At 42.7% G+C, this 22399-nt stretch overlaps 1 protein-coding gene across 3 annotated transcripts; it reads right to left on the bottom strand.

Annotated features, from left to right (window-relative positions):
- Positions 1-762: 762 nt before the first annotated feature.
- Positions 763-5210, bottom strand: GSTK1 (glutathione S-transferase kappa 1; the record flags this gene model as incomplete). Of its 3 annotated transcripts, XM_080701455.1 has the most annotated exons (8): positions 763-812; positions 1121-1214; positions 1538-1654; positions 3667-3702; positions 3823-3923; positions 4213-4341; positions 4516-4597; positions 5139-5210. In XM_080701455.1, 8 exons carry the CDS (start codon positions 5208-5210, stop codon positions 763-765), a joined length of 681 nt encoding a protein of 226 aa, XP_080557581.1. The 3 variants fall into 3 exon arrangements, with proteins under 3 accessions (XP_080557581.1, XP_080557582.1, XP_080557583.1); XM_080701456.1 differs by lacking the exon at positions 3667-3702; XM_080701457.1 differs by lacking the exon at positions 4213-4341.
- Positions 5211-22399: the final 17189 nt, after the last annotated feature.

Here is a 22399-nt window from a genome sequence, read left to right as displayed (position 1 = left end):
TTTTGATATTTGTATACATCCTGGAATGAGTACACTGATGTTATTAACATATCCATCACCTCACTTCACCCTAACCCCTTCCCCAGCCTCTAGTAACTTTCATTCTTCTGTATTCCTATCATGTTTGACTTTCTTTATTCTTTACATGTAAGTGAGATTACGAAGTATTTGCCTTTCTTTGCCTGGGTTATTGGAATAAGTATGTCTTCCTCTTTATCATGTTGTCACAGTAGTATTCTATTAAGAACATATACTTCATTTTCTTTCTTCATTTATCTATTGACTGACACTTGCATTGGCTGCATATCTTGGCAAAGTGATTAGTTGAAAAGTTGATGGGACTTAGTCTTCTGTCCCTGATATAGACAAGGGGGTTTTTCTATAGCCAAGAGTAAGAAGAACAGGACTCTTTATAGTACCTGTCCCTTGAGGGGATGGCTGGGCTTCAAATCAGCAAAGAACTGATCTTCCCCAGCCCCTAGGGTGGACAGGATGTGATCGAAGGAAAGAGACTACACCACTAGCAGCAACACAGACACAGATCCAGAAACGCTTTGTCTAATGGCAGTAGGTTTATTTTGTGGGAGAGCAGAATTTGGGTCTTCCATAAGGCACTGTGAGGCACAGAAGTAAAGGCAACGTGAGCTAATGGCCCCCCATCATCCCTGGGAACAGGCAGGAGAGCGCCCCTGGGCCACAGAGGAGCCAGGAGGAGGGCTTCGCAGATGGCCTGTTGTTGACAGTGTTAGTTGCAGGGCCATCCTAAAGTCTGGCGTTCAAGGCTGGAGGCACAGGCCCCATCCACTTCTCTCCTGGAAGGAGAGAATCACAGGTGTCTGCACACTGTTCTCCTGTGTGCTGCAGCAGAGGTTGGCCCTGGGCTCAGGCGTGTTCTAGGACAGCCCTGCTTTGCTTCAAGGTCCAGAAGTCTCTGTTCTGTCCTCTGGGGAGGAAGGTGCACCTCTCCCCTGCTGCCCGTTTGACCTTGAGCAGCACTGACTTACAGGCTTCCTTGTTGGAATTGCACTGAAAGTTTTTGCTTTGATCTCCTTGTGGCCAACTAATACAGTGGACATGGAGCAGGGGTTAGAAGCAGCTCAGAAAGGAAACCTGAACTTACCCAGCAGGTATGCCAACAACTCCATGCGGTCACAGCCGAATAACAAATGAGTTTGTCCATCCACATGGGCCACGGTGGCGGGCAATCCAAAGGCCTGGAGGAAGCAGGTAATAGGCAGGGAGCAGGTACTTATCAGGCTGGATGAAGGCTTCCAAAAAGATGTTTAATAAGAGGCTCTGCGGCCAAGGCACGTTCTCTGCATCTGCAGCATCAGGGGCTCTGTCCTTTCTCTAAATACCTACGCCCTTCTCTGCCTTTTTTGGGCTCAGGTAGAAGAAGGGAGGTGAGAGTTGGTTTTCTGGGAGAGCTGAGAAGGACACTTGAGGGAAAGGAGCTTTCAGTTGGGAACCCAGAGCCCAACCAGAGCCCTCCACCTCCGCCTCAGGATGGGGCTTGGGAACACACAGCGCTGCTCACCCCGTATCTGCAGGCCGCCTCGGTGACCTCCCTGAGCTGACTCTTCACTGGTGCTGTGGAGATCTTCTCCAGAAGGCCTCGGGCTTGCTCTGCAGACAAACCTGCCTTCTCTGCAGCCTGAGGGGATGCAGAAGGAAACATAGCTGTGACTGTTGTGGGGGTGGGGACTCAGGAGGAAATTCTGGTCTGTTTTTTAATCTCGCACACTTCCCTAGTAGTGCCTTCACCCACCTGCAAATGGTGCTGTGTCCTTATTACGAGAAACTGTGCCCTTTCTCTAAAATCTTGAGAGTGGGAAGAGCAGGGGGCACAGAATGATAGTCACAGAAAAACTGATCGCCAGAGGCCATCTTAGACACCTGCAAGTCCCACCTCTTTATTTCAAAAGGAGATGGTAGGCAGAGGCCATGCTCAGAGGTACAAGCTTATCAGCAGCGATATTAGACTCAAGTCCCTAGAACTTAGCTTGATGCTTTCCTTCCTACTTCTGAGGTTTCTTAGGCATCTTACACTCTTTTGTTGTTGCTTTTGTTTGAGTGCAATGCTGGGGATGGAACCCAGGGCCTGGTACATGCGAGGCAAGTGCTCTACCACTGGGCTACACTTCCAGCTTGCATGATTTGAATCATGGGTTTAAATTCCCATTGAATTTCCGGAGAGCTCTGTAATAAAGTCAGAGTTGCAGTCACCTTCCTAGCTTTAAGAAGATGATTAAGGCTCGGCAGGATGTTGCACACCTGTAATCCCAGTACTTATGAGGCGGAGACAGGAGAATCACAGATTCATGGCCTGCCTGTACAATGCAGTGAGATTCTCAGCAACCTAGCAGGACCTTGTTTCAAAACAAAAAATAAAGTGGGGTGAGATGTAGATTCAGAGGTAGAATGCCCTTGGGTTCAAGCCTCACAGCCACAAAAAAGAAAAAAAAATGATAAAGGCTTTGGTTGATAAAGTTTGGGATCAGCAGTTCTCAACCTTGTTTGTAGATTAAAATCTCCTAGGGGCTTTAAAAAATCTGAATGTGCAGGTCATCCCTAGAGGATGACTCCATTGGAATTGGGTGGCACGCTCGTGCTCCAGGTGATATTAAGGTACAGCCCAGCTTGAGAACTGCTATAACCTGACTTACATTTGGAAGTCACGAGCCCATGCTAAGGGTCATTGTCTTTGACAGGTTGAATGAGAGAACTGTGTCTCAGACCAATGTTCAACAATTGCAGAGTGAGTAGGTTAAAAAAAAAAGGCCTCTGAGTGTAACGCTACGTAGAAACAAAGAACTATGCTTGGAGAAGTTAAAAGTGGCATAGAAAATGACTTTGGGGTACTAAGTATGGAGGCAGGTTAAAAGCTCTGCACAGCTGTTACAGGAATAAAGACACTAGAAGATGTACTGGTCTTTGTACACTTAGTATGATTTGCTATTTCACGCATGAAGTAGGAGTATGCCTCAGCCATTTCTGTAAACTGCAGGGAACACATCGTTTTGAATTTTCTGACTTAATCCCAAAGAACATCTCACTTTTTAATCCCCCATCTCTGTCCAGCATGCATTTCAACATGCCGAGGTCTTTACCTTGGCTCTCCTTCGGTATGGATATAATTGCAGCACTTGTCCATTATCTTTTTCTTGTTTTGGTACTGGGGATCAAACCCCAGGGCGTTCCACTTCCATGCTATACTGCCAGCCCTATTTCATTCTTTATTTTGAAACAGTCTCGCTAAATTGCTGAGGCTGGCCTCGAACCTGTGATCTGCTTGCCTCAGTTTCCCAAGAGCTGGGATTACAGGTGTGCACCGCCGTGCCCAGCTGTCCATTATTTTTTTTTATGTCTCTTTTAATAGTGTCTTGTTTTCTACTCTGCTGAAGTTTACGTGGGAGTCTATGAGACTTGCGAATGCTCCACGCTCTGGAGTGCCACTGAACTACACCCCAGCCCCCGAGGCATTCTTTTGAAAATCTTCTTAGTTCCAACATTTTGGAAGTTTTTCCCTAAAACACACACATTCTTTCTCCCCAAATCATTGTGACCTCTTCCATACAATATAAAAACTATTATCCTCTTCACCCCAAATGCCAGTCACTCTCAGGTTCCCTACGGCAGCAGAGGGGTTGGAGAGGGGACACTCACAGTCAGAATGCTCTGGGGCTGGGAAATGTCTTCATCCTGGGAAGAAAAAATAACTCAGCAGGAACGGAGTGGCAAGGAGAGGGTATAACACGCGGGCAGGGCAGATCAGGACACCAGGAAGGGTCCCCCAGCCCGCTCCCGGAGCCCTGCCCTCACCCGTGACCAGACACGCATCCATAGCTCCCTGGACACCTTCTCCAACATCTCTGGCTGCTCCATGTTCAAGGCGGTGAGGAATCGCATGGCAGACATACTCCCTGTGGGGCATGGCAGGAGGCAGGGCTCCTCTGTCCTGATGTCCAGTGCCTCCCTCTTCTGACATTCCCAGGGTTCCATCACCCAGACTTTCACCTACATTTCTCATAATTAACTCACTCTGCCTGGCCTCTCTCTCCTGCCCCTAGGACCTTCAGGTCACTCAGCTCTGACCCTGAGGTCTCCCAGGGAGGCTCCACCTAATTTGGTCTCCAGAGCCTCCCTCCTGGGCCCTAGTCTTCAGCTGCTCCGTTCTGCACTTGATTCCCCACGGCACCCGGCCCTCTTCACCTTTTTCAAGAATCACAGAGTAGAAATCCTTGGGGAAGTTGAGGGGAACCTGGAATTGCTGTTTCAGGAGATTAAGGTCGTTCTTCAAGTACTGTCCTTTGCGGGGAAGTAGAGCGGGCGGCTTGTTCCCTGGCAGTGGAGATTGCACACAAGGAGAGATGACCTCATGATAGCAGGTGTGGAGGACCCCTCCCTGGGTGTCAGGCAGAGGGTCCATTCCCAGCCACAGGGGACAAAATTAGACCCAGTTGCGGGCAGCTCCCCTGCCCCAAGCCCTCCCTGCCCCAGTTGCTGCCCTCCTACCGCTGTCTTTCATGATCCCTGCAATGAGGGTGGGCCGCAGCTGCAGCTCCACGTTCCAGATGTTCCGATACCTACACAGGACCTACAGGCACAGAGCAAAGGTCAGCCAGTGTGGCGAAAATGGGGACAGCCACAGGCTGAGGCCCAGGAGAGGGCTGTTTCTTGGCAACCATTTAGCCAGAAGCTGGAAGTGCGCCTGATTAGCGCCACTGAATTATTTGGCTTAAAAGGATGAAATTCCTACCATTCCTAGAAACCACTTTCAGGGTCTCTGGTCCAACAGTTTCCCTCCTGTTCGGCATCCCGCCTCCCAAACTCGCCATGGAGGTCGCTGGACACGGCCCCGGGCTTCCTCCTGGATTTTTTTGCAAGTGCCCCCATTCTTTCTCCACTGCGGGAAAGTGACTGTAAGGTCTTAGGAATTAAGGGATCTATTTGGAGCCAGTGACTCTATCTCGTTCAAAAGCACACAGTGACCTTCAGCCGCAGCATGGTTTCGGCTTGTCCTAAGCTCGCAAGCGGCTCCAGGGTAATCGGGAGACCTCTGCGGCGGTGCCCCGAGTTCCTCGTCCCCCGTGCCCTCGCCCTCCAGCCCCTGGTCCAGACGGCGCCCCTCGTGTCACCTCAAAACACAGCCAGGAGTAGGGAGACAGCACGTCGTAGAAGAACTCCAGGGTGCGCGGCAGGGGCCCCATGCTGCAAGGCGGGCAGCGAAAGTTAGGGAGAGGCGAGGTCGGCGGCTGCAGAAGACAAGCCAGAGTTGGGAATGTGAGTTGGGAGTCTGTGTTGTTAAAAACGCGCAGGTCCCGCCCCTTCCGGCCCGCGCAGGCCCCGCCCCTCTTGGGCCTGCACAGGCTCTGCCCTTCTCCGGGCCACCGAGGCTCCGCCCCCTGGGGCCCGCGCAGGCTCCGCCCCTCCGGGTGTCCGCCGAGGCCCCGCCCCCTTGGACCTGCTCCGGCCCCGCCTGGGGTGCAGGTCGCGGCGGATTGCGTTCTGTCCTGGAGTTTCGGGAGCCCCAGGAGAGGCGCATCCCAGCTAATGCAGAAGATCCCACTACCTCCAGTAGCCGCGGGCATCTGGGGCGAGGTGTAGGGTAAAGGGGTGTGTGTGCCATGCTGCATCCCTAACTGTGGTTTGACACCTATGGCCATTGGCAGGGTGGGGGACACAATGGTACAGGGTAGTGAGTAGTGGAATCCATACAATGTTGCGTGTTATTATTGTTACGTGGCAGTCACGACTGGGGCAGAGAAGTTACCAATTACACATTTTCTTGTGTTTTCCTTTGTCACATAAAAGGCAGTAACACAGTCAGACCTTATCTGACAATACTGTAATACTTCTTTATCCTCCCCCTTCACACATTCTAAGACCCCATCCCCTGCCCCCGGGGATACCTGAAATCCCAGGTAGTGGGATTCAAAACCCATCTGTTCCATGCCTTTTCTTGGAAACATAACTATGATGAGGTTTATAATTAGGCAGAGATTGACAGCTGTTATGTCATCGGCCTAGTAGTGCAGGTGGGGGGTAGGTTGCTGACAGCTCAAGGGAAGTGCCCGGAGTCAGTGTGCAAGACCTAGGATTTACGGCAGAGACAGGCTGAAGTAGGGGGCTTTGCCAAGCAGTGCCTCCTCTCTCCAGAGGTGTGCTGGATGAGTAACACGCCTCCTTTCCTTTCCACAGTACATTCAGTTCTTTACCTGACCCCACTCAAAGAGGGGTTAGGCTGCACGCGTAGTGACATCATCAGCTTTCTCTTGCTGGTATGCATGGGCAGAATTCTAAGGAGCAACTGTCCTAATTTGTCCTTTTTTCCCCCAGTATGCACAAGAGGAAAACAATGTTTTTCAAGAAAATATGTATCTGGGCTTTCCAGCCCAAGTATTCTCTCATTGTTTCCTTGACGTGGCTGGGTTTTGGGGAAGAGAAACGAAGCATTAAGGATTTTCTATTGTCCCTCTTTTCTTTAGGGGTGATACAACAGCCATAACTAATAAGGTTAGAAAAATAATTGCAGTATACTGCACTCAAAGCTTGCATTTCGGTGCCATTATTAAGTAAAACAAGAGTTTCTTGAACATAAACATTTCAATACTGCAACAGTCCATCTGATAACTAGATGGCTACTACATGGCTAGGAGGTAGGTAGCCTATACAGTGTAGATACACAGGACAAAGGGCTATTTCATTCGCTGCCCAGAAGGGATGGTGCATGATCTCATCATTGCCCCTGAAAAGGGCTGGCAACTTAAAAATTTTGAATGGTATTATTTTTGGACTATGGGAGCTATAGATAATTGAAACCGTAGACAGAGAAACTGCAGGTACAGGTGGGGACTGCTGTAGGCCCCATTAACTCACCTATGGTGAACTCGAGAGTAACAGACAGCCCAAACAGACACACTTCTATGTTCTGTTGTCTTTAAATTGCTGAGAGAGGTCTAGAGTTAAAAGCTTTGGATAAGTGAAATTTGATTTAATTTGGGCAAAGAAATATTCATGAGTCAGGTTTAAAGAACTCCACTGTCTGCAGTATTGGCATTCATTATTTTTTAAAACAATGAATTAAAGTACAGAAATAGCTGGGTTGGTTACAGTGAGGTTTTTTTTTTTTTAAATTTGGCCAGGAAAATTAAACTCTAGAGTTTAGTTTACTTCTATATATTAGGTTGCAATTCCATTTTTAGGAACTCAAAGCAGGGAGACAGCCCCATGCCATTGGCCTTTTCCTTATTTAATTTAACCCTAGATAGTAATGAGAGGTCCTGAAACAAGAATAGTGGTAGAAGTAGACTATTGAGAGTAGGCAAAGGACCCAATAGAAGAATATATATATATATATATATAGTGAATATATATATATATATATATAGTGAATATATATATATATATATATATTCATAAGAGAAAGGATGGTGTATACAAACCAAACTCTCATCTTTTGTAGATGAACCAATGATATTGTCTACATTTAAAACCTCAATAAATACAGCATTAATAATGAAATTTGGAATTATATAACTGATTTTAGAAATGCTTTAAAGAAGGTGCCTTTCAAAATTATGTCAGTTTTGGGGAAATGGATGGAACTGGGCAACAGTATGCTAAGTGAGATTAGTCAGTCACAAAAAGTAAAATATCAGATGCTCTCCCTAATGTGAGGAAGCTAGGGAGCAAAGGGATCAGAGGAGGAGCTCTGGGTGAGGAAGGAGAAGCCACAGATGGGCAAATAAGGCGACCTAACTGAGGGTGATGGGAGGGGGAAGAGGGAAGTTCCGTAATGTATGTGATGTACATTCATAAACATGTCAAAGTGAATCACTAAGCCAAACAGGAGAAGGAGGAAGGGGGAAGGGAATGGGGTGGGAAGTAAGGAAGGGCTAATTGGGTGATGTGTGCATGTATGCCTCTACCATCTTGTACCCCAATAAGATGTATGACTACAATGCACCAATAAAAAATGAAAAACATCAAATTAGTAAAATATGGATTATTCAATGAATAATATTGGGACACGTAGGAGGTCTAAACACAATGCTGTTGGATTCAGACATCAGACATCAGACCTTATACTTGAAACATCTTTAAATGGGTCAGATGTTCAATTGTTAAAAAAGAGAAACCAGCCGGGCGTGGTGGCGCACGCTTGTAATCCCTTGCTTGGGAGGCGGAGACAGAAGAATAGCGCAGGTTCCAAGCCAGCTTTGCTGGCTTAAGAGACCCTGTTTCCAAATAAAAATATAAAAAAAAATACGTGTCTGGGAGTGTAGCCCAGAGGTTGAAGGATTACCAGGAACCCCAGTACCACCACCACCGAGAGAGAGACAGAGAGAGAGAGACAGAGAGAGAGAGAGAGAGAGAGAGAGAGAGAGAGAGAGAGAGAGCGAGAGCAGTGAAACACCCGAGGGACTTATGAGAACACTTTAAAAATATCTAGAAGTTTAGACAGTCTCAATAGTACCAAATTAATTCATAATACCTTAAAAGACTGGCCAAATTTAATGCCATGAAAATTTTAAAAGAGATGTACTTAGCTAAATCCAGCAAATGAAAATACTCTGGTTAAAATATCTGTGCTCCTTTCAGTCATAAAAACTCGTTTTAATTATTCTAATGTAGAAAGAAATAAAGATAAATATAATAAAAGAAAAGAAGCCCAGTGAAATATGGGCATGTAAAAAGAACAAAATATTCACAGAGTTGCTTTAAAAGGCTCTCAAAACAACAATAACAAATAACAACAACAACAACAAATCCTTCTCTACTTACTTATGAAACCTGCCAATTAAATTCACACTGTGACATGTTTTGTCCATTATGTGGACAAAGTTCACAAAGGCTGATGTCTCAGTTTTGGCAGGGATTCAAGAAAAGGCTCTTTCTTAGTAGCCAATGGGAATGTGGACTGGAGCAACCCTTTGACTCAGCACTTTAAAGAATTTTTTGTATAAACATAATTGCCTACATGCTAGATCACATGCTATGAATTTATGTAGTTATTATTTTTAATTGAAAAATCATAATTCTACATATTTATGGTGTGTACTGTAATGTTTGGAAATGTTTACAATGTGGGATGATTAAATCAATTTATTGGACACAGCCATCACTTCCCTTATCTGAGCATTGTTTTTCCTTACTAAAAATTACTTCGGAAATTTTGTAGAGTTGCATTGAATTCATAGACCACTTCTGGTAATGTGGACATTTTAACAATATCAAGACTTTCAGTCTTTGAAATGTTTTCATTTATTTGTGTCTTCTTCAGTTTCTTTCATTATTGTTTTATTGTTTTTGCTAAACATATTTCTAATTTCCTTTTAGCAGACTTAACCATTCATATCTAATTTTATTTTTTGGTGGTACTGGGTTGGGGTGAAACCCAGAGGCCTTCTACCTCCGGGCTATACTCCCAGACCTATTTTATATTTTATTTGGAAACAGGGTTTCGCTAAGTTACTGAGAGCCTCACTAAGTAGCTGAGGCTGGCTTCGAACATGTGCGATCCTCCTGTCTCAGCCTCCCAATCACTGGGATTACAAGTGTGCCATCACGCCAGGCTAAATTTTTTTATTGTCTTTGTTGTTGTTATTATTATAATTGAGATTTAAAAAATTCTTTTCTGGGCAGTTCGTTGTTAGTGTGTAGAAACACTATTAATTTTTTTGCAGGTTAATTTTGGGTTCTGACACTTTTATTAATTTGTTTATTCTAAGTTTTTTGGGTGGAGTCTTGATGGCTTTATATCTATATGAAAACATGTCATCAGTAAACAGAAACATTTTCCTATATTTTGTGAATATCTTTTATTTCTTTCACTTGGCTAATTGTTCTGGCTAGGACTTCCTGTACAATGTTGAAAAAAATGTGAGAATTGGCTTTCTTATTGAATCCTGATTTTATGGGAAAACTCCAAATATATGTTGGAAAAAGTAGATCATTGGGGTTGTATGTTGGAAGTTTTTTGTTTGTTTATTTGTTTTCTCCTTAGCCTCTTCCTCCCTTTCTTTTTCATCCTCCAGGCCCTTCTGCTCTGATACTCTGCCCAGAGAAATGGAGCTGTTTGATCACAGAGTGAATTCTCTGAATGTGTGATCCAAAATAAATCTTTCCCCTTTAAGTTTTCTTGTCAGGTATTTTGATCATAGCAGCAGAAACCAGACATTCAGACTCATTCTCTCTTGGCTTCCATTTGCATGGATTTTCTCTTCTCATTTTTCACTTCCATTCTACGTATCCTTACTAGTTATGGCTCTCTCGTAGGCAGTCATTGGGTTTGTGTGTTTTTTGAATTTTTTTATTGGTGCATTATATTCATACATCATATTGCGGTGAAAAACTTGTGTGGACATACATGTACACATCACCCATTTAGCCCCTACCCAATTCTCACCCCATTCCCTCCCATTCCTCCTTCCCATGCTTGGCTTAGTGATTGATTTTGGTATGTTTAAGTACACTGTGTGTTTTAGAGAAATTCCTATACATTCTGCCACTCTTTGTCTTTTGGCTGGAGATTTAATCAACTTACATGCCAGATATTTATTGATAGGTTTGTTAGTCCCCTTCCCATGACTGTGACAAAATCCCAGAGTAAGTTAATGTAAGAAAGGAAGGATTTATTTTGGCTCACAGTTTTAGGAGTCAACTAGATTCATTGATTTTAGGCCCGTGGTGAGAAAGAAATGTCACACTGAAAACATGTGTTAGAACAAAGCTGGCCACTTCATTATGGCTGGGAAAGAGGGGGGGGATAGAGAAAGAGAGAGAGGGAGAGAAGGAGCAGGGGACAAGATGTACCCTTCAAGGACATGACCTCTGTTCATCTACTTTTGTAACTAAGCCTATCTCCTCAAGTTTTCACCATCTCTCAAGAGCACCGCCATCTGGAGACCAAGCCTTTGGGGAACATTCCAGATCAAAACTATAACAGTAGGATATTTTGTAGGTCCTTTGCTACTTTTTTGCTCTTTGGCTATTTTCCTTTGTGGGTTGATGATTTTATGTACTTTGCTTTGAATTTTTTAAAAATGTTCTTTTATACAGTTATTATAGGTTTTTACCTTTTGGTTCCCACGAAGCTGATATAAAAATCTTATTTTTATAACAGGATATTCTGAGTTGATGACACCTTATCTTTAGTCACTCCACATTTTTACCTTTCAGTAGGTTTATGAATTTGGTGTCAAATTTATATAACTTATAATGTGTATCCCTTAACAACTTATTGTGGCTATAATTGTTTTTAAAACTCTCAGAATAGAGATAAAATTATTTCTGTAACACTGTTAAAGTAGTAAAATAATCTGAATATGATTATTTATTACTTATATTTCCACATGTTCTATAGTATTAATTAGCAGCTTTTTATTCCAACATAAAGAGCTAACTTTAGCAGTTCATGTAAAGCAAGACTTAGAATGATGAATTCCCTTAGCTTTTGTTTGTCTGGGAAAATTTTTATTACCCATCATTTCCAAATGACATTGTTTTTTGAAGAATTATTAGTTGACAGATTTTCCTTTAGTACTTTGAATATATAATCCTATTCTCTCCTGTCTTGCCATATTTTTGCTAAGAAATGTACTAATAGCCACATTAAGTGTTCTTTGTATGTGATATACTTATGTCTTGCTACTTTCAGAATTCTTTATTTTTTATCTTTCATAGTTTTATATTATTATTATTATTATTATTATTATTATTATTATTATTATTTGGTACTGGGGATTGAACTCGGGGGTGTTCTACCTCCAAGTTACACCCCAAATCCTATTTTTTAATTCTTTATTTTGAAACAAGGTCTCAATAGTTTGTAGTGGGCCTCACTAAGTAGCTGAGGCTGGCCACAAACCTGTGATCCTCCTGTCTTGCCTCCCAAATACTGGGATTACAAGCATGCACTATCATGCCCAGGTTTCATACCTTGATTATGACATGTCCTGGCGAACTCCTTTTTAGCTTGAATTTGATTAGAGATCTCTAAGTTCCAGTGCCAGGATTTCAACATCTTTCTCTAGCTTTTTAAGGATTTCAGCCATTAGTTTTCTAAATATATTTTCTGACCTCTTCTACTGTCACTCCTGTTATGCAAATGTTAATTCTCTTGATGATGTCCCATAATTCTCACAGGCTGTCTTCACTCTTTATTCATTTTTCTCTTTTGACTTGATAATTTTAAATTTTCTGTCCTCAAGTTCACCAGTTCCTTCTTCTGCCTAATTGTGTCTGCTTTTGACATGTTCTGTTGAAATTTTCACTTCAGTTGGACTTGGTACCTTTAGGAATTCCATTTTTGAGAAATTTTTGCTCTTTGAAAAACTTAATTTTGTTTATGTATTGTTTTACAAATTTAGTTTAATTTTCTACCCATATTTTTCTACATTTCCCAGAAGTTCATCAAGATGAGACGGTTATTCTGAAATTTTTTTTTTGTCATCCATTTTATAGCTATGTTTTTTTTTTTTTGGTGGTACTGGGGGTAGAACCCAGAAACTTTCTACCTCTGGGCTATACTCCCAGACCTATTTTATATTTTATTTGGAAACAGGGTTTCACTAAGTTGCTGAGAGCCTCACTAAGTAGCTGAGGCTGGCTTCGAACCTGTGTGATCCTCCTGTCTCAGCCTCCCAAGCACGGGGATTACAAGCGTGCGCCACCACGCCCGTCGTGCTATGTATTCCTATAGGGTCAATATTGGAGCATTAGTATTTTCTCTTGGTAGTGTCATATTTTCCTGACCCTTTGCAATCCTGTCTCCTTGCAGTGTTGTGAGCAAGCATCTGCCTCTTCTGGACTTTGCAGGTATTCTTTGGTGGAGGCAGATTTCACTCTTTAGTTTAGGATCCTAGATGAGCCAGCTAGTAATGACCATGGGAAGGATAGTTGCTGTCAGGTTCTCTTGTAGGAAAGAGCAGCTGCTGGTGTCTGAGGTTGGGTGAGGCTGCTGGTTATGCTTACTGGTATGGTGAGACCACTGGCTGGATTCCAATTGGGCAGGACTATAGGTCGTATTCCCTGGAATGGTGGTACTGCCATCTATAGTTGGACTGGGCTGCAGACTGGGTTCTAAGGCTGGGTGAAGTCTCTTGGGTTGCTGTTTGGCCATTTGCAAACAGCAAGGCCAAAAGCTCTGCTCTACCGGCATATGCTTGGCATAGTCTGTGCTTGAACACTAGGGTTAGGTGGGCCAGATTCTCCACTTTTCATGTATTCCAGGGCACGAGCTTGCATCCCTATTACAGCATTGGTTGTAATTGCAACATTTTGGGAATTACCTACTTGCTTACATTATGGCACTGGCTCAGCACATCAATATGTAGAATGTTCTGGAAAAATATAAGGACTTTGGAAGTTCTTTTTAGTGTTAATATTGGATGATATCACATACTAGTTATATATAATATATCAAATGTACTATTAAGTAAAAAAGCAAAACATAAACCTAAGCATATTATTTCTAAAGCTTGAAGTAGTGTATAAGTGTGTGAGTATATATACATACACATAGATGTGCTTCCTGATGGCACTGAATGGAGAAACATAAGAATGATAACACTTTTTTTGCTTTTGAGGAAGGAAACTAAGTGATTGGGTAACAAAATATATGGAGCATTATGCTTCATATAGCACTTTGTTTTCTTCACTTATGTGAGTAAATAATATGCCCAGAAACAAAGAGATGATGGGAGGAAGCAGAGAGAAATGGGGCTAAAACAAGTTGCAGAGAGGAGGAAGGAAGAGGAAGTAACAATGAAAGAAAGTTGTCCTGAGGAACTTGTATTGGCAGAAAAGGGAGGATATTAGAAGAAACTATTTATTTATTTATTTATTTATTTATTTATGGCACTAGGAGTGAACCTAGGGATTTCTACCTTTGAGCCACACTCCCAGCCCTATTTAATTTTGAAGGGGTTCACTACGTTGCTGAGGGTATCACTAAATTTTTAAGGTTGACTTTGAACCTGCAATTCTTCTGTCTCAGCTTTCCAAGTGCTGGAATTATAGGCATGTGCCACCATACTGGGATGAGACTTATTATTTATGTTATTTATTATAATTTGACATTTTACTTTGATTTAGGGAAGATGTCAGTTATGAAGGGCATATATTAACAGATGTGACACAGTGTTAAAATTTAATATTTGCTAAGATACAACTAAGTACTTAATTACTGGTTCTCAATGCTTGATATTGTCCAAAGGTTGTGTGAAATTCTGTGTGCTAACTCTCTCACACCAAGATTCAAGAGCCTAGGGTTCACATTTGTAGTTCTAATCTTGGATGTATTATGCTTTATTAAAAGAGATAAACTTTGGTAAAGTGGGATATTTTAAATATGATTAATAAACTGACATAAAACACCAGACAGTTCATCAGGAGATGTCAGTGTGCTAACAGTGAAGCTGAGAGTAGCTAATATGTACTATAATTATATCCTTGAAAAAATGTGTGTACATGCAAAACTAAAAGAAAATTAAAAATTAAAGTAGCTATATTAGGAATCATGCACATTTTTCTCACTTTCTCAAACTTTTTTTAAGGTGCTGATTCTTTTCTTTCTCTGTCTCTTCCTTCCTCTCCTTCTTCCTCTTATTATTTCTTTTATATATTGCCTTTACTGAGTTATAAATGATATACAATAAACTACACATATTTAAGTTACATACCTTGATCCAGAGGTGGTGGTGCACTCTTTTAACCCCAGCATTTGGGAGGCTGAGAACAAGAGGATTGTGTGGCTAGCCTCAGCTACTTAGTGAGGTTCTTTACAACTTAGTGAGACCCTGTTTCAAAATAAAGAATAAAAAATAGACCTGGGGGGTATAGCTCAGAGGTAGAAAGCCCCCGGGTTCCATTCCCAGTATGGCAAAAAATAAACAAATAAATAATTTACATACCCTGGTAAGTTTTGACATGTGTGTGCACCTGTGAAACTTCCCCTACACTTTAGAAGCCAGAGTATTTGTTTCATATGAGAGGAATTGCCGGGCATGGTGGCGCACGCTTGTAATCCCTGCACTTGGGAGGCTGAGACAGGAGGATCGCATGGGTTCGAAGCCAGCCTCAGCTACTTAGTGAGGCTTTCAGCAACTTAGTGAGACCCTGTTTCCAAATAAAATATAAAAAAGTCTGGGAGTATAGCCCAGAGGTAGAAAGCCTCTGGGTTCCACCCTCAGTACCACCAAAAATAAATAAATAAATAAATAAATAAATCATATGAGAGGTATTCTCCTGGACAGTGGAGTGAAGAAGTTTTATTAGAGGCTTGTTTTATGATCATCACCTATGAAAAGGAACAGAAGGGAATGGAAGGGGAAGGGAAAAGTATCTCTTGCCTCTACTTACTAGATGTAAGAGAAACCCTTGCACCCTAGTGGTGATGGCCAAATATGCTAAATAAAAGTAGATATTGTGTTATTTTGTTTGTGTGAAATTTCCAGAAAAGGCAGAAAGCTCAGTAGTCTTCCTTCACTCTGGAAGTGAGGGTAAACATGGAATATTCTTGAAGAAAATTTTGGGGTGACTCAATTTTCAAATGTCTCCTGGTGGCATCAATATTACCCTGGTTGAGAAGCAACACACTAGTATTTATTGAGTGTTCATTCTGTTCCATGTACTGTTCTGAGTGCTTGTGAATACAAACATCCCGCAAATCCTTTGATGTGGGAGTTAAGAGGCAAAATGTCGATTTGCAAATCTAATATATAGTGAGTATCGTGTGTGTGTGTGTGTGTGTGTGTGTGTGTGTGTGTGCGCGCGCGCGCGCGACGCACATGTTGATGGAAGGGGTTGAAGACAAAGCAAATAAAATCTAGGCAAAGCTTTCTGGGGAGAGTGACCATAAAGGACTTGAAATGGCAGGTAGGAAATAGGCCATTGAAAGTATGTTCAGTTGCTGCTAGTACAGGATGTCATCAACCACGTCGTTTATAAACCACAAAAGCATATTTCTTAACAGTTCTGGGGGCTGGGCATCGAGATCAAGGCATCGGCCAGTTTACTTCCTGGTTCATAGACAGCTCTGCTCTCATGTCCTCACGTGACGGAAGGAAGAGGGAGGTCTCCAGGATCTCTCTTGTCATCACACTCATCCCATTCTTGAGAGCTCCACTTTTTTTTTTTTTTTTGGTGGTACTGGGGTTCCTGGAAGCCCCTCTACCTCCGGGCTGTACACCCAGACCTATTTTATACTTTTTCGATTTGGAAACAGGGTCTCTTATACCAGCGCGACTGGCTTCGAACCTATGCGATCCTCCTGTCTCTGCCTCCCAAGCGCAGGGATTATAAGCGTGCGCCACCACGCTCGGCTTTTGAGAGCTGCACTTTTATGACCCGATCACCTCCTCAAGACCTGACCTCCTAATTCCATCATTTTGGGAGTTAGGATTTGGGGGATACAAACCCCCACTCCATGATATAGAAGGAAAATAGGTATATAATCTCTAAGAGCCAGAAACATGTGCAAAAACCCATTGTCTAGGTTCTTAAAAAGAAGTTCTCTTCAGCTGCAGGATTTGGAAACAAGAGATGGATTTGGAGGCAAGAAATGAGACTGGATCCAGGGCAGGTAGATGTTAGACGCTATGTCACATAACAAGTCTTACAGTTTCTGCTGGAATGACCACTAACTGAGTGTTTTCTTTCATGTTTTTTTGTACTTGGGATTGAATCCAGAGGCATTCTACCTCTGAGCTACACTCCTAGTCCTATTTTTTATTTTCATTTTGAAACAGGGTCTTGCTAGGTTGATGCGTTTCTCACTACTTGCTGAGGCTGTCCTCAAATCTGTGATCCTCCTGTTTCAGCCTCCCAAGTGCTGGGATTAGAGGTGCATGCCTCCACGCCTGGCTCAGAACTCACTTCTGTGAGTATACAGAAGTGATTTCTGTGGTGCAGAAAAGCATACAGGAAATGTTAGTAGTTCACTTCTATGATGAATTACACTGCCACAAATATTTACTTTTTATAATTTGGCAAATACACATAGAGCTTATTACACTTTACACTGTTCTAAGTGCTTTGTAAATATCAACTGTTTTAATCCCCATAGCAGTTCTACCAGCTAAGTACTATTTGTCACCAGATTTACTTGTTTGTTTATTGCGGTGCTGGGGGATTGAACCCAGGGCCTCACACATGGTAGGCAAGTGCTCTACAACTGCATCACAGCCCGTGGGGAACTTTATCTATTTAACATAAAATCTACCCAGTATGAGTGTGCTATTCAAAGAATGTCCATGGCTGTTCAAGTAGGTACTCTTACCAGCACCTCCATTGTATTGATGGGGAAACTGGACAAGTAAATAAAGCCTATAAGTGATGGACAAGTAAAGTCGGCCTGTAAGTGCCGACCGATCCTTGGCATCCTAAGTTGAACTCTGTGAACTTAACAGGGAACTTTCATGCACTTTGTTTGTTTGGAATTGTTCCCAGTTTCTCAGAATGTGCTTTGTCTCCTCTCCCCACCCGGTCTGTTGGTTTCAGAGAGTCAGCGAACGTGCCACTCAGTTCTGTGTGGGGGGATTGTACGTGTAGGGATGTCTGTGGTTGGCTCTTCCTTCTTTGTTTCTGAGGTCGATGTCTAAGCAACCCTAGCCTGCTTGAGTGTTTTAATTTTCATGTTTCTTCCATGAGAAAAATAAACAAACTTAACAAGTGTTGTCCGGTGGGATTGGTTAACATTCCAGAGACTAATTTTCCTTTCTCGGAGCAGGAACGATCTTCTTGGGTGTTTTATTCTAACTGCTGACTTAGTCTCTTGCTTAGTGAATGAGCCAACTGCCCAAAGGACCCTTTGCCCCTGGCTGGTATTTACTTCCTTCTGATTTTAAAGGTCACCACTGTCATCTTCTGTTCTCAAGATTTTATCTTATCTCCATGCTTCCATCCACACTTTGTTGAGGATTAGGAAATAATGAGACAGCTCCACTCTCTGTGTTCTGAACAAAAGAGAAAAGCCTACATTTTTAGGTCTTGAGGTTAAAAGATACATGATTGATTGATGACTAGCAGGGGCATTGCTTGTGAAGAGCTAGCAAATCCTAGAGAAGGCACAGTCATAGCTCAAGTTAAGGTGAGGCTGTCCTCACCTTTGAGTTCTAGTTATATATTCTTGGGGCTTGGGTGTTATACTAGGAGTCATTGCTCTGGGAATCCAACTTGCCACAAATCACATAGGCTAGTAAGATGATAACTGAACTCCCAACTCAGGCCCCAAATCGTAGCTCTGACCACACTGTTACCTTAGAGCCCCGATCTACAGAAAGCCTCTGTGACCCCCCAAGCTCCCCTCTTTTGTGTTTTCATATCACTTGTTCATTCTCTCATCACACACTCTATCATATCATATTGAAATGATAGGTATTCTCCATTGTACTGTAACTTTTGTCAGGGAGGCCAACATGCACAAGTTTGTTTGGTTTTGTTTTGTTTTTTCAGTACTGGACATGGAATGCAGGGGCATTCTACCTCTGAGCTACACCCCTAGCCCTATTTTTTATTTTTTATTTTGAAACGGGGTCTCACTAGATAGATAAGGCTAGTCGCGAACCCGGATCCTCCTGTCTCAGCCTCCCGAATGCTGGGATTACAAGGATGCACCACCACGCCTGGCTGCATGAGTATTTTTAATCTGTGGTAGAGGCTTCAGTTAATCATTCTCTTTAATTTATACCTCACTGTGTCATACATTTTTATGGTTAGATATAGAATGTTTCTTGAAGAGCTCATGTATTAATGTTCAGAACTGATGTAATTAAGCCATGGCAGACAGTTTTAATCTCATCCGTGTGTGAATCCATTGTGATGGCTTTACTGGGCAGTAACCTAGGCAGGTGGGGTGAGGCTGGAGGAGGTGCCCCCTGGGGGTGTGTCTTCAGGCTCTGTGCTTGTGTCTTTGACTCCCCTTGGTTGCTTATCCTCTTGCTTCTAGTCTCCATGATGTGAGAACAGAACCCTTGTTTTCTCCCGTTCTGCTTCTCAATGCAATGCCCTGAGATCAGCAGATCCTGGCCTTTCATGGACTGAGCCTAAATTCTCCAAGAAAACTGAATAACTAAACTTCTTTCCTGTATGGCCAGTTGCTTTTGATTTTATCAGTGAGAATGTTGATGGAGACATACATCCAGGTCCCCACCCTTACTTTAATCTTATTTTTTCTTCTGTATTTTTGGTCCCATGCTCATATTATCATCAATAACAACAACACTTGACACTTACAGCTAGGCATTGTTTAAGCAACTTATATTAATTCAGTTGAGACTTAAATCAGTAGTTGCTATTTTCTAAGCCTAGGATCTGATTTACAGAAAGGTTAAGAGAGTTGCCCAAAGTGACAGAGCAAATTGGTGCCAGGACCAGGATTTGAACTCAAGTGGTCTGACTCTGGAAGCCACACTTCTGTTCATATTATGACACAGATGCTCTATGTATGACTCCTAGACACATGCTATTGTGACTGATAAGGACCTTGGGCATGAACATTACCTTATAAAATATGTAATGCTTATTAAGTAAAATAAAAATGTGGGTCCGGCGGAGTGTGAAAAACACGAGAGAGGTCCGGTACATGAGGCATTCACTTTAATTGCACGGCTCTCCTGGGGATCAGGGCTGGCCAGTTCCATGGGGCCTGCGCGCCCATCCGAGGCTAGAAGAGGTGGGCTCTTCTTTTTAAGGTATGCATCTCTGGGGGAGGGGTTTACTCATGGGAACACATGCTTCTTGCGAGATGCTGCTCTTCTCACGAGATGCTGCTCGCAGGGCAGAGTGTGGAAGGGACCCCGGCCAATCAGTGCTGTTTTACAGCTGAGGTGTTTTTCATAAACAAAAATGTCATTGGGCTGTAGGCCTTGTTCTGCTTCTTTTATTTTTCACTCAATGCTTTACACCACTCTTGACAGATAGTTCACTGCTTCTAACTGCTGCATAATACTTTATGCATCGCAGAGGTTTCTATTTCTTTACATTCAGGTTCTTGTCCTGAGCTAAGGATAGATATGCAATAGCCCGGACTCTTGTGGAGATTTAAAGGAGTTTATTAAAAAGATAGAAATACAGAAGACAGTCACAGCCCCTGCCATTCAGGAGTGGCATGGGGGGCTGGTTCGAACGAATTCCCTGAAGATTTCTGGACACAGAGTATTCGTATAGCCAGTCTCCTAACTCACAAAGATCTGCCCCCTTCTAGGGCCAGTCTTTTGATGTGGGGGATTCCTTCCTGCAGGTCTGTCCTGTTTCTCTAAGCCCCCAAATGTGTTCATTGATCATGGCTTATGGCATCCTCTCATGATTATCGAAGTCTGGGATCTCCTGAAGGTTTATGGCATCCTTCCACTTCCTTGGGAAATCTCATCTTTATACTGAAAAAGGCCCTGAAACTATCTCTGTTGTCTTGCTAATCTCCCTTGGTGCCTGGAGTCCTGCAGCTTCTTTTTCTGAAGCTCCTGGTTTCTTTACTACCAAAGATATATTTGGAAAAACTGAAAATCTTTCCCAATATTGGTACATTAATACATTTTGAATCCTCTTCCCAATAAAGGTACATTCTTGACAACGCTTGGTAATTGTTTGGCCATTCTGAGGAAGGTAAAGTGGTGCAGTGGTCCCCTTCATCTACTGGGGATATAATTCAGGCTCCCCAGTGGGTGCCTGAAACTGCAGGTGGCATTTAAACCTACGGATACTATTTTTCTCATTTATTTAATTTAGTTTAATTTTTAAATTAGGCTAAAGAATTATAAAAATAACTGATTGGGGAAACTGTCCCTGGGGACCCCTGTTAGGGTTCTGGACACAATTTCCCTCAAACCACAATAAGACAAAAAGATAAAAAAGGCGGGTTCTTGTCCTGAGCTCAGGGTAAATACACATTATCCCAGACTCTTGCTGAAGATTTGAAGCAGTTTATTAAAAAGATAGAAATACAGAAGATAGTTACAGCCCCCTGCCATTCATAAATGGAAGGGGGGGTGGTTTGAACAAATTCACCAAAGATACAACATGTGGCGCTTTCTTATAGGCCGCCTGACCAGATCTGGGCAGGACCTTAGATATGTAGATGTGCTGCCCTGTCTCTAGCCCAGGTCTCCTCTGTCTCCATCCCAGCCAGACCCGACCCCTCTGAGGCGCGCGGGGAGGGGGGCAGCTCTGTCTCCAGCACAGACCCCCACACCTTGTGTTACACTCCCAAGATGTGTTAAGTTGCTTATGTGGGATCTGGGATTTCCTCACATCCTTGAGGAACCTTGCCTCTCTTTAGAAAGGTAATAAGGCCCTTTTCCTGATGCTCCTGGCTTTCCTTACTACCAAAGATATATTTTTAAAACTTTCCCACTACTGGTACATTAATACATTTTGAAGCCTCTTCCCAGTACTGGTACAATAACTAACAACGAAACAGAGCAATTATGACAATATACCTTGCAATGGCTTTTGTGAATGTCCTCTTTCTCTCTCCCTCAAAATATCTTATTTTAATATGCTCGCTTTTCTTGTTGACTGTAGGTATTGGAGACTATAGAAAGTGAAACCCCGGCTAGAAGGGGGCAACCATACTTTATTATTATTATTTTAATGGGCATATTTCTGGTTTTATTTTTATTTTTATTTTTTGTGGGTCTGGGGATGGAACCCAGGGGCAGTCTACCTTTGAGCTACACTCCCTGCCCTATTTTTTTTTTATTCTTTATTTTTAAACAGGGTCTCACTGAGTTTCAGAGGGCCTCATTAAGTAGCTGAGGCTGTCCGCGAACTGCCATCCTCTGGTCTGAGCCTCCCAAATGCTGGGACTACAAGCGTGCGCCACCACGCCCGGCAATATTTCTGGTTTTAAATAGGAATGAACATTCCTTCTGTTTGCTAGTCAATTGGGTTTTCTCTGCCTATTTGGGGGGGGGGAGAGAAAGAGAGAGAGAGAGAGAGAGAGAGAGAGAGAGAGAGAGAGAGAGAGAGAGAGAGAGAGAGGAAGGAAAGTGAGTATATATATTATCAATTTTCTTTGTACACTAGATAGTGGTTGCCTGTAGCGTTTAGATATTGTCAGTGTCTTCTCTCCGTCACTTGTGTTTTTCATGGGATGGAGAGCCAATCCATCTTTACCTTGTTTAATAAGCCATTTCCCACTCTGATCACATCACGAAGTTATTCTATGTTTTCTTCCATTGGTTTTACAATGTCAACCTCTACATTTGGGGTTTTTTTCCATTTGGATTTACCTTTACATAAAGTTAAGGATACAATCCTACTTTATCTTTCTCCAAATAGTGAGCAATTTAGCTAGCCTTTTCATTGCTACATTAACATACCAGAGAAACACAACCGAGAGGAGGAAGGGTTTATTTGGTCTCACAGTTTCACAGGTTCTGTCAGTGGTCAGCTG

This window comes from Muscardinus avellanarius (genome assembly GCF_963383645.1).
Source record: "Muscardinus avellanarius genome assembly, chromosome: 9".
Lineage (NCBI taxonomy): Eukaryota > Metazoa > Chordata > Mammalia > Rodentia > Gliridae > Muscardinus > Muscardinus avellanarius.
The sequence above is the reverse complement of the archived record's forward strand: the minus strand, read 5'-3'. Positions and strand labels throughout refer to the sequence as shown.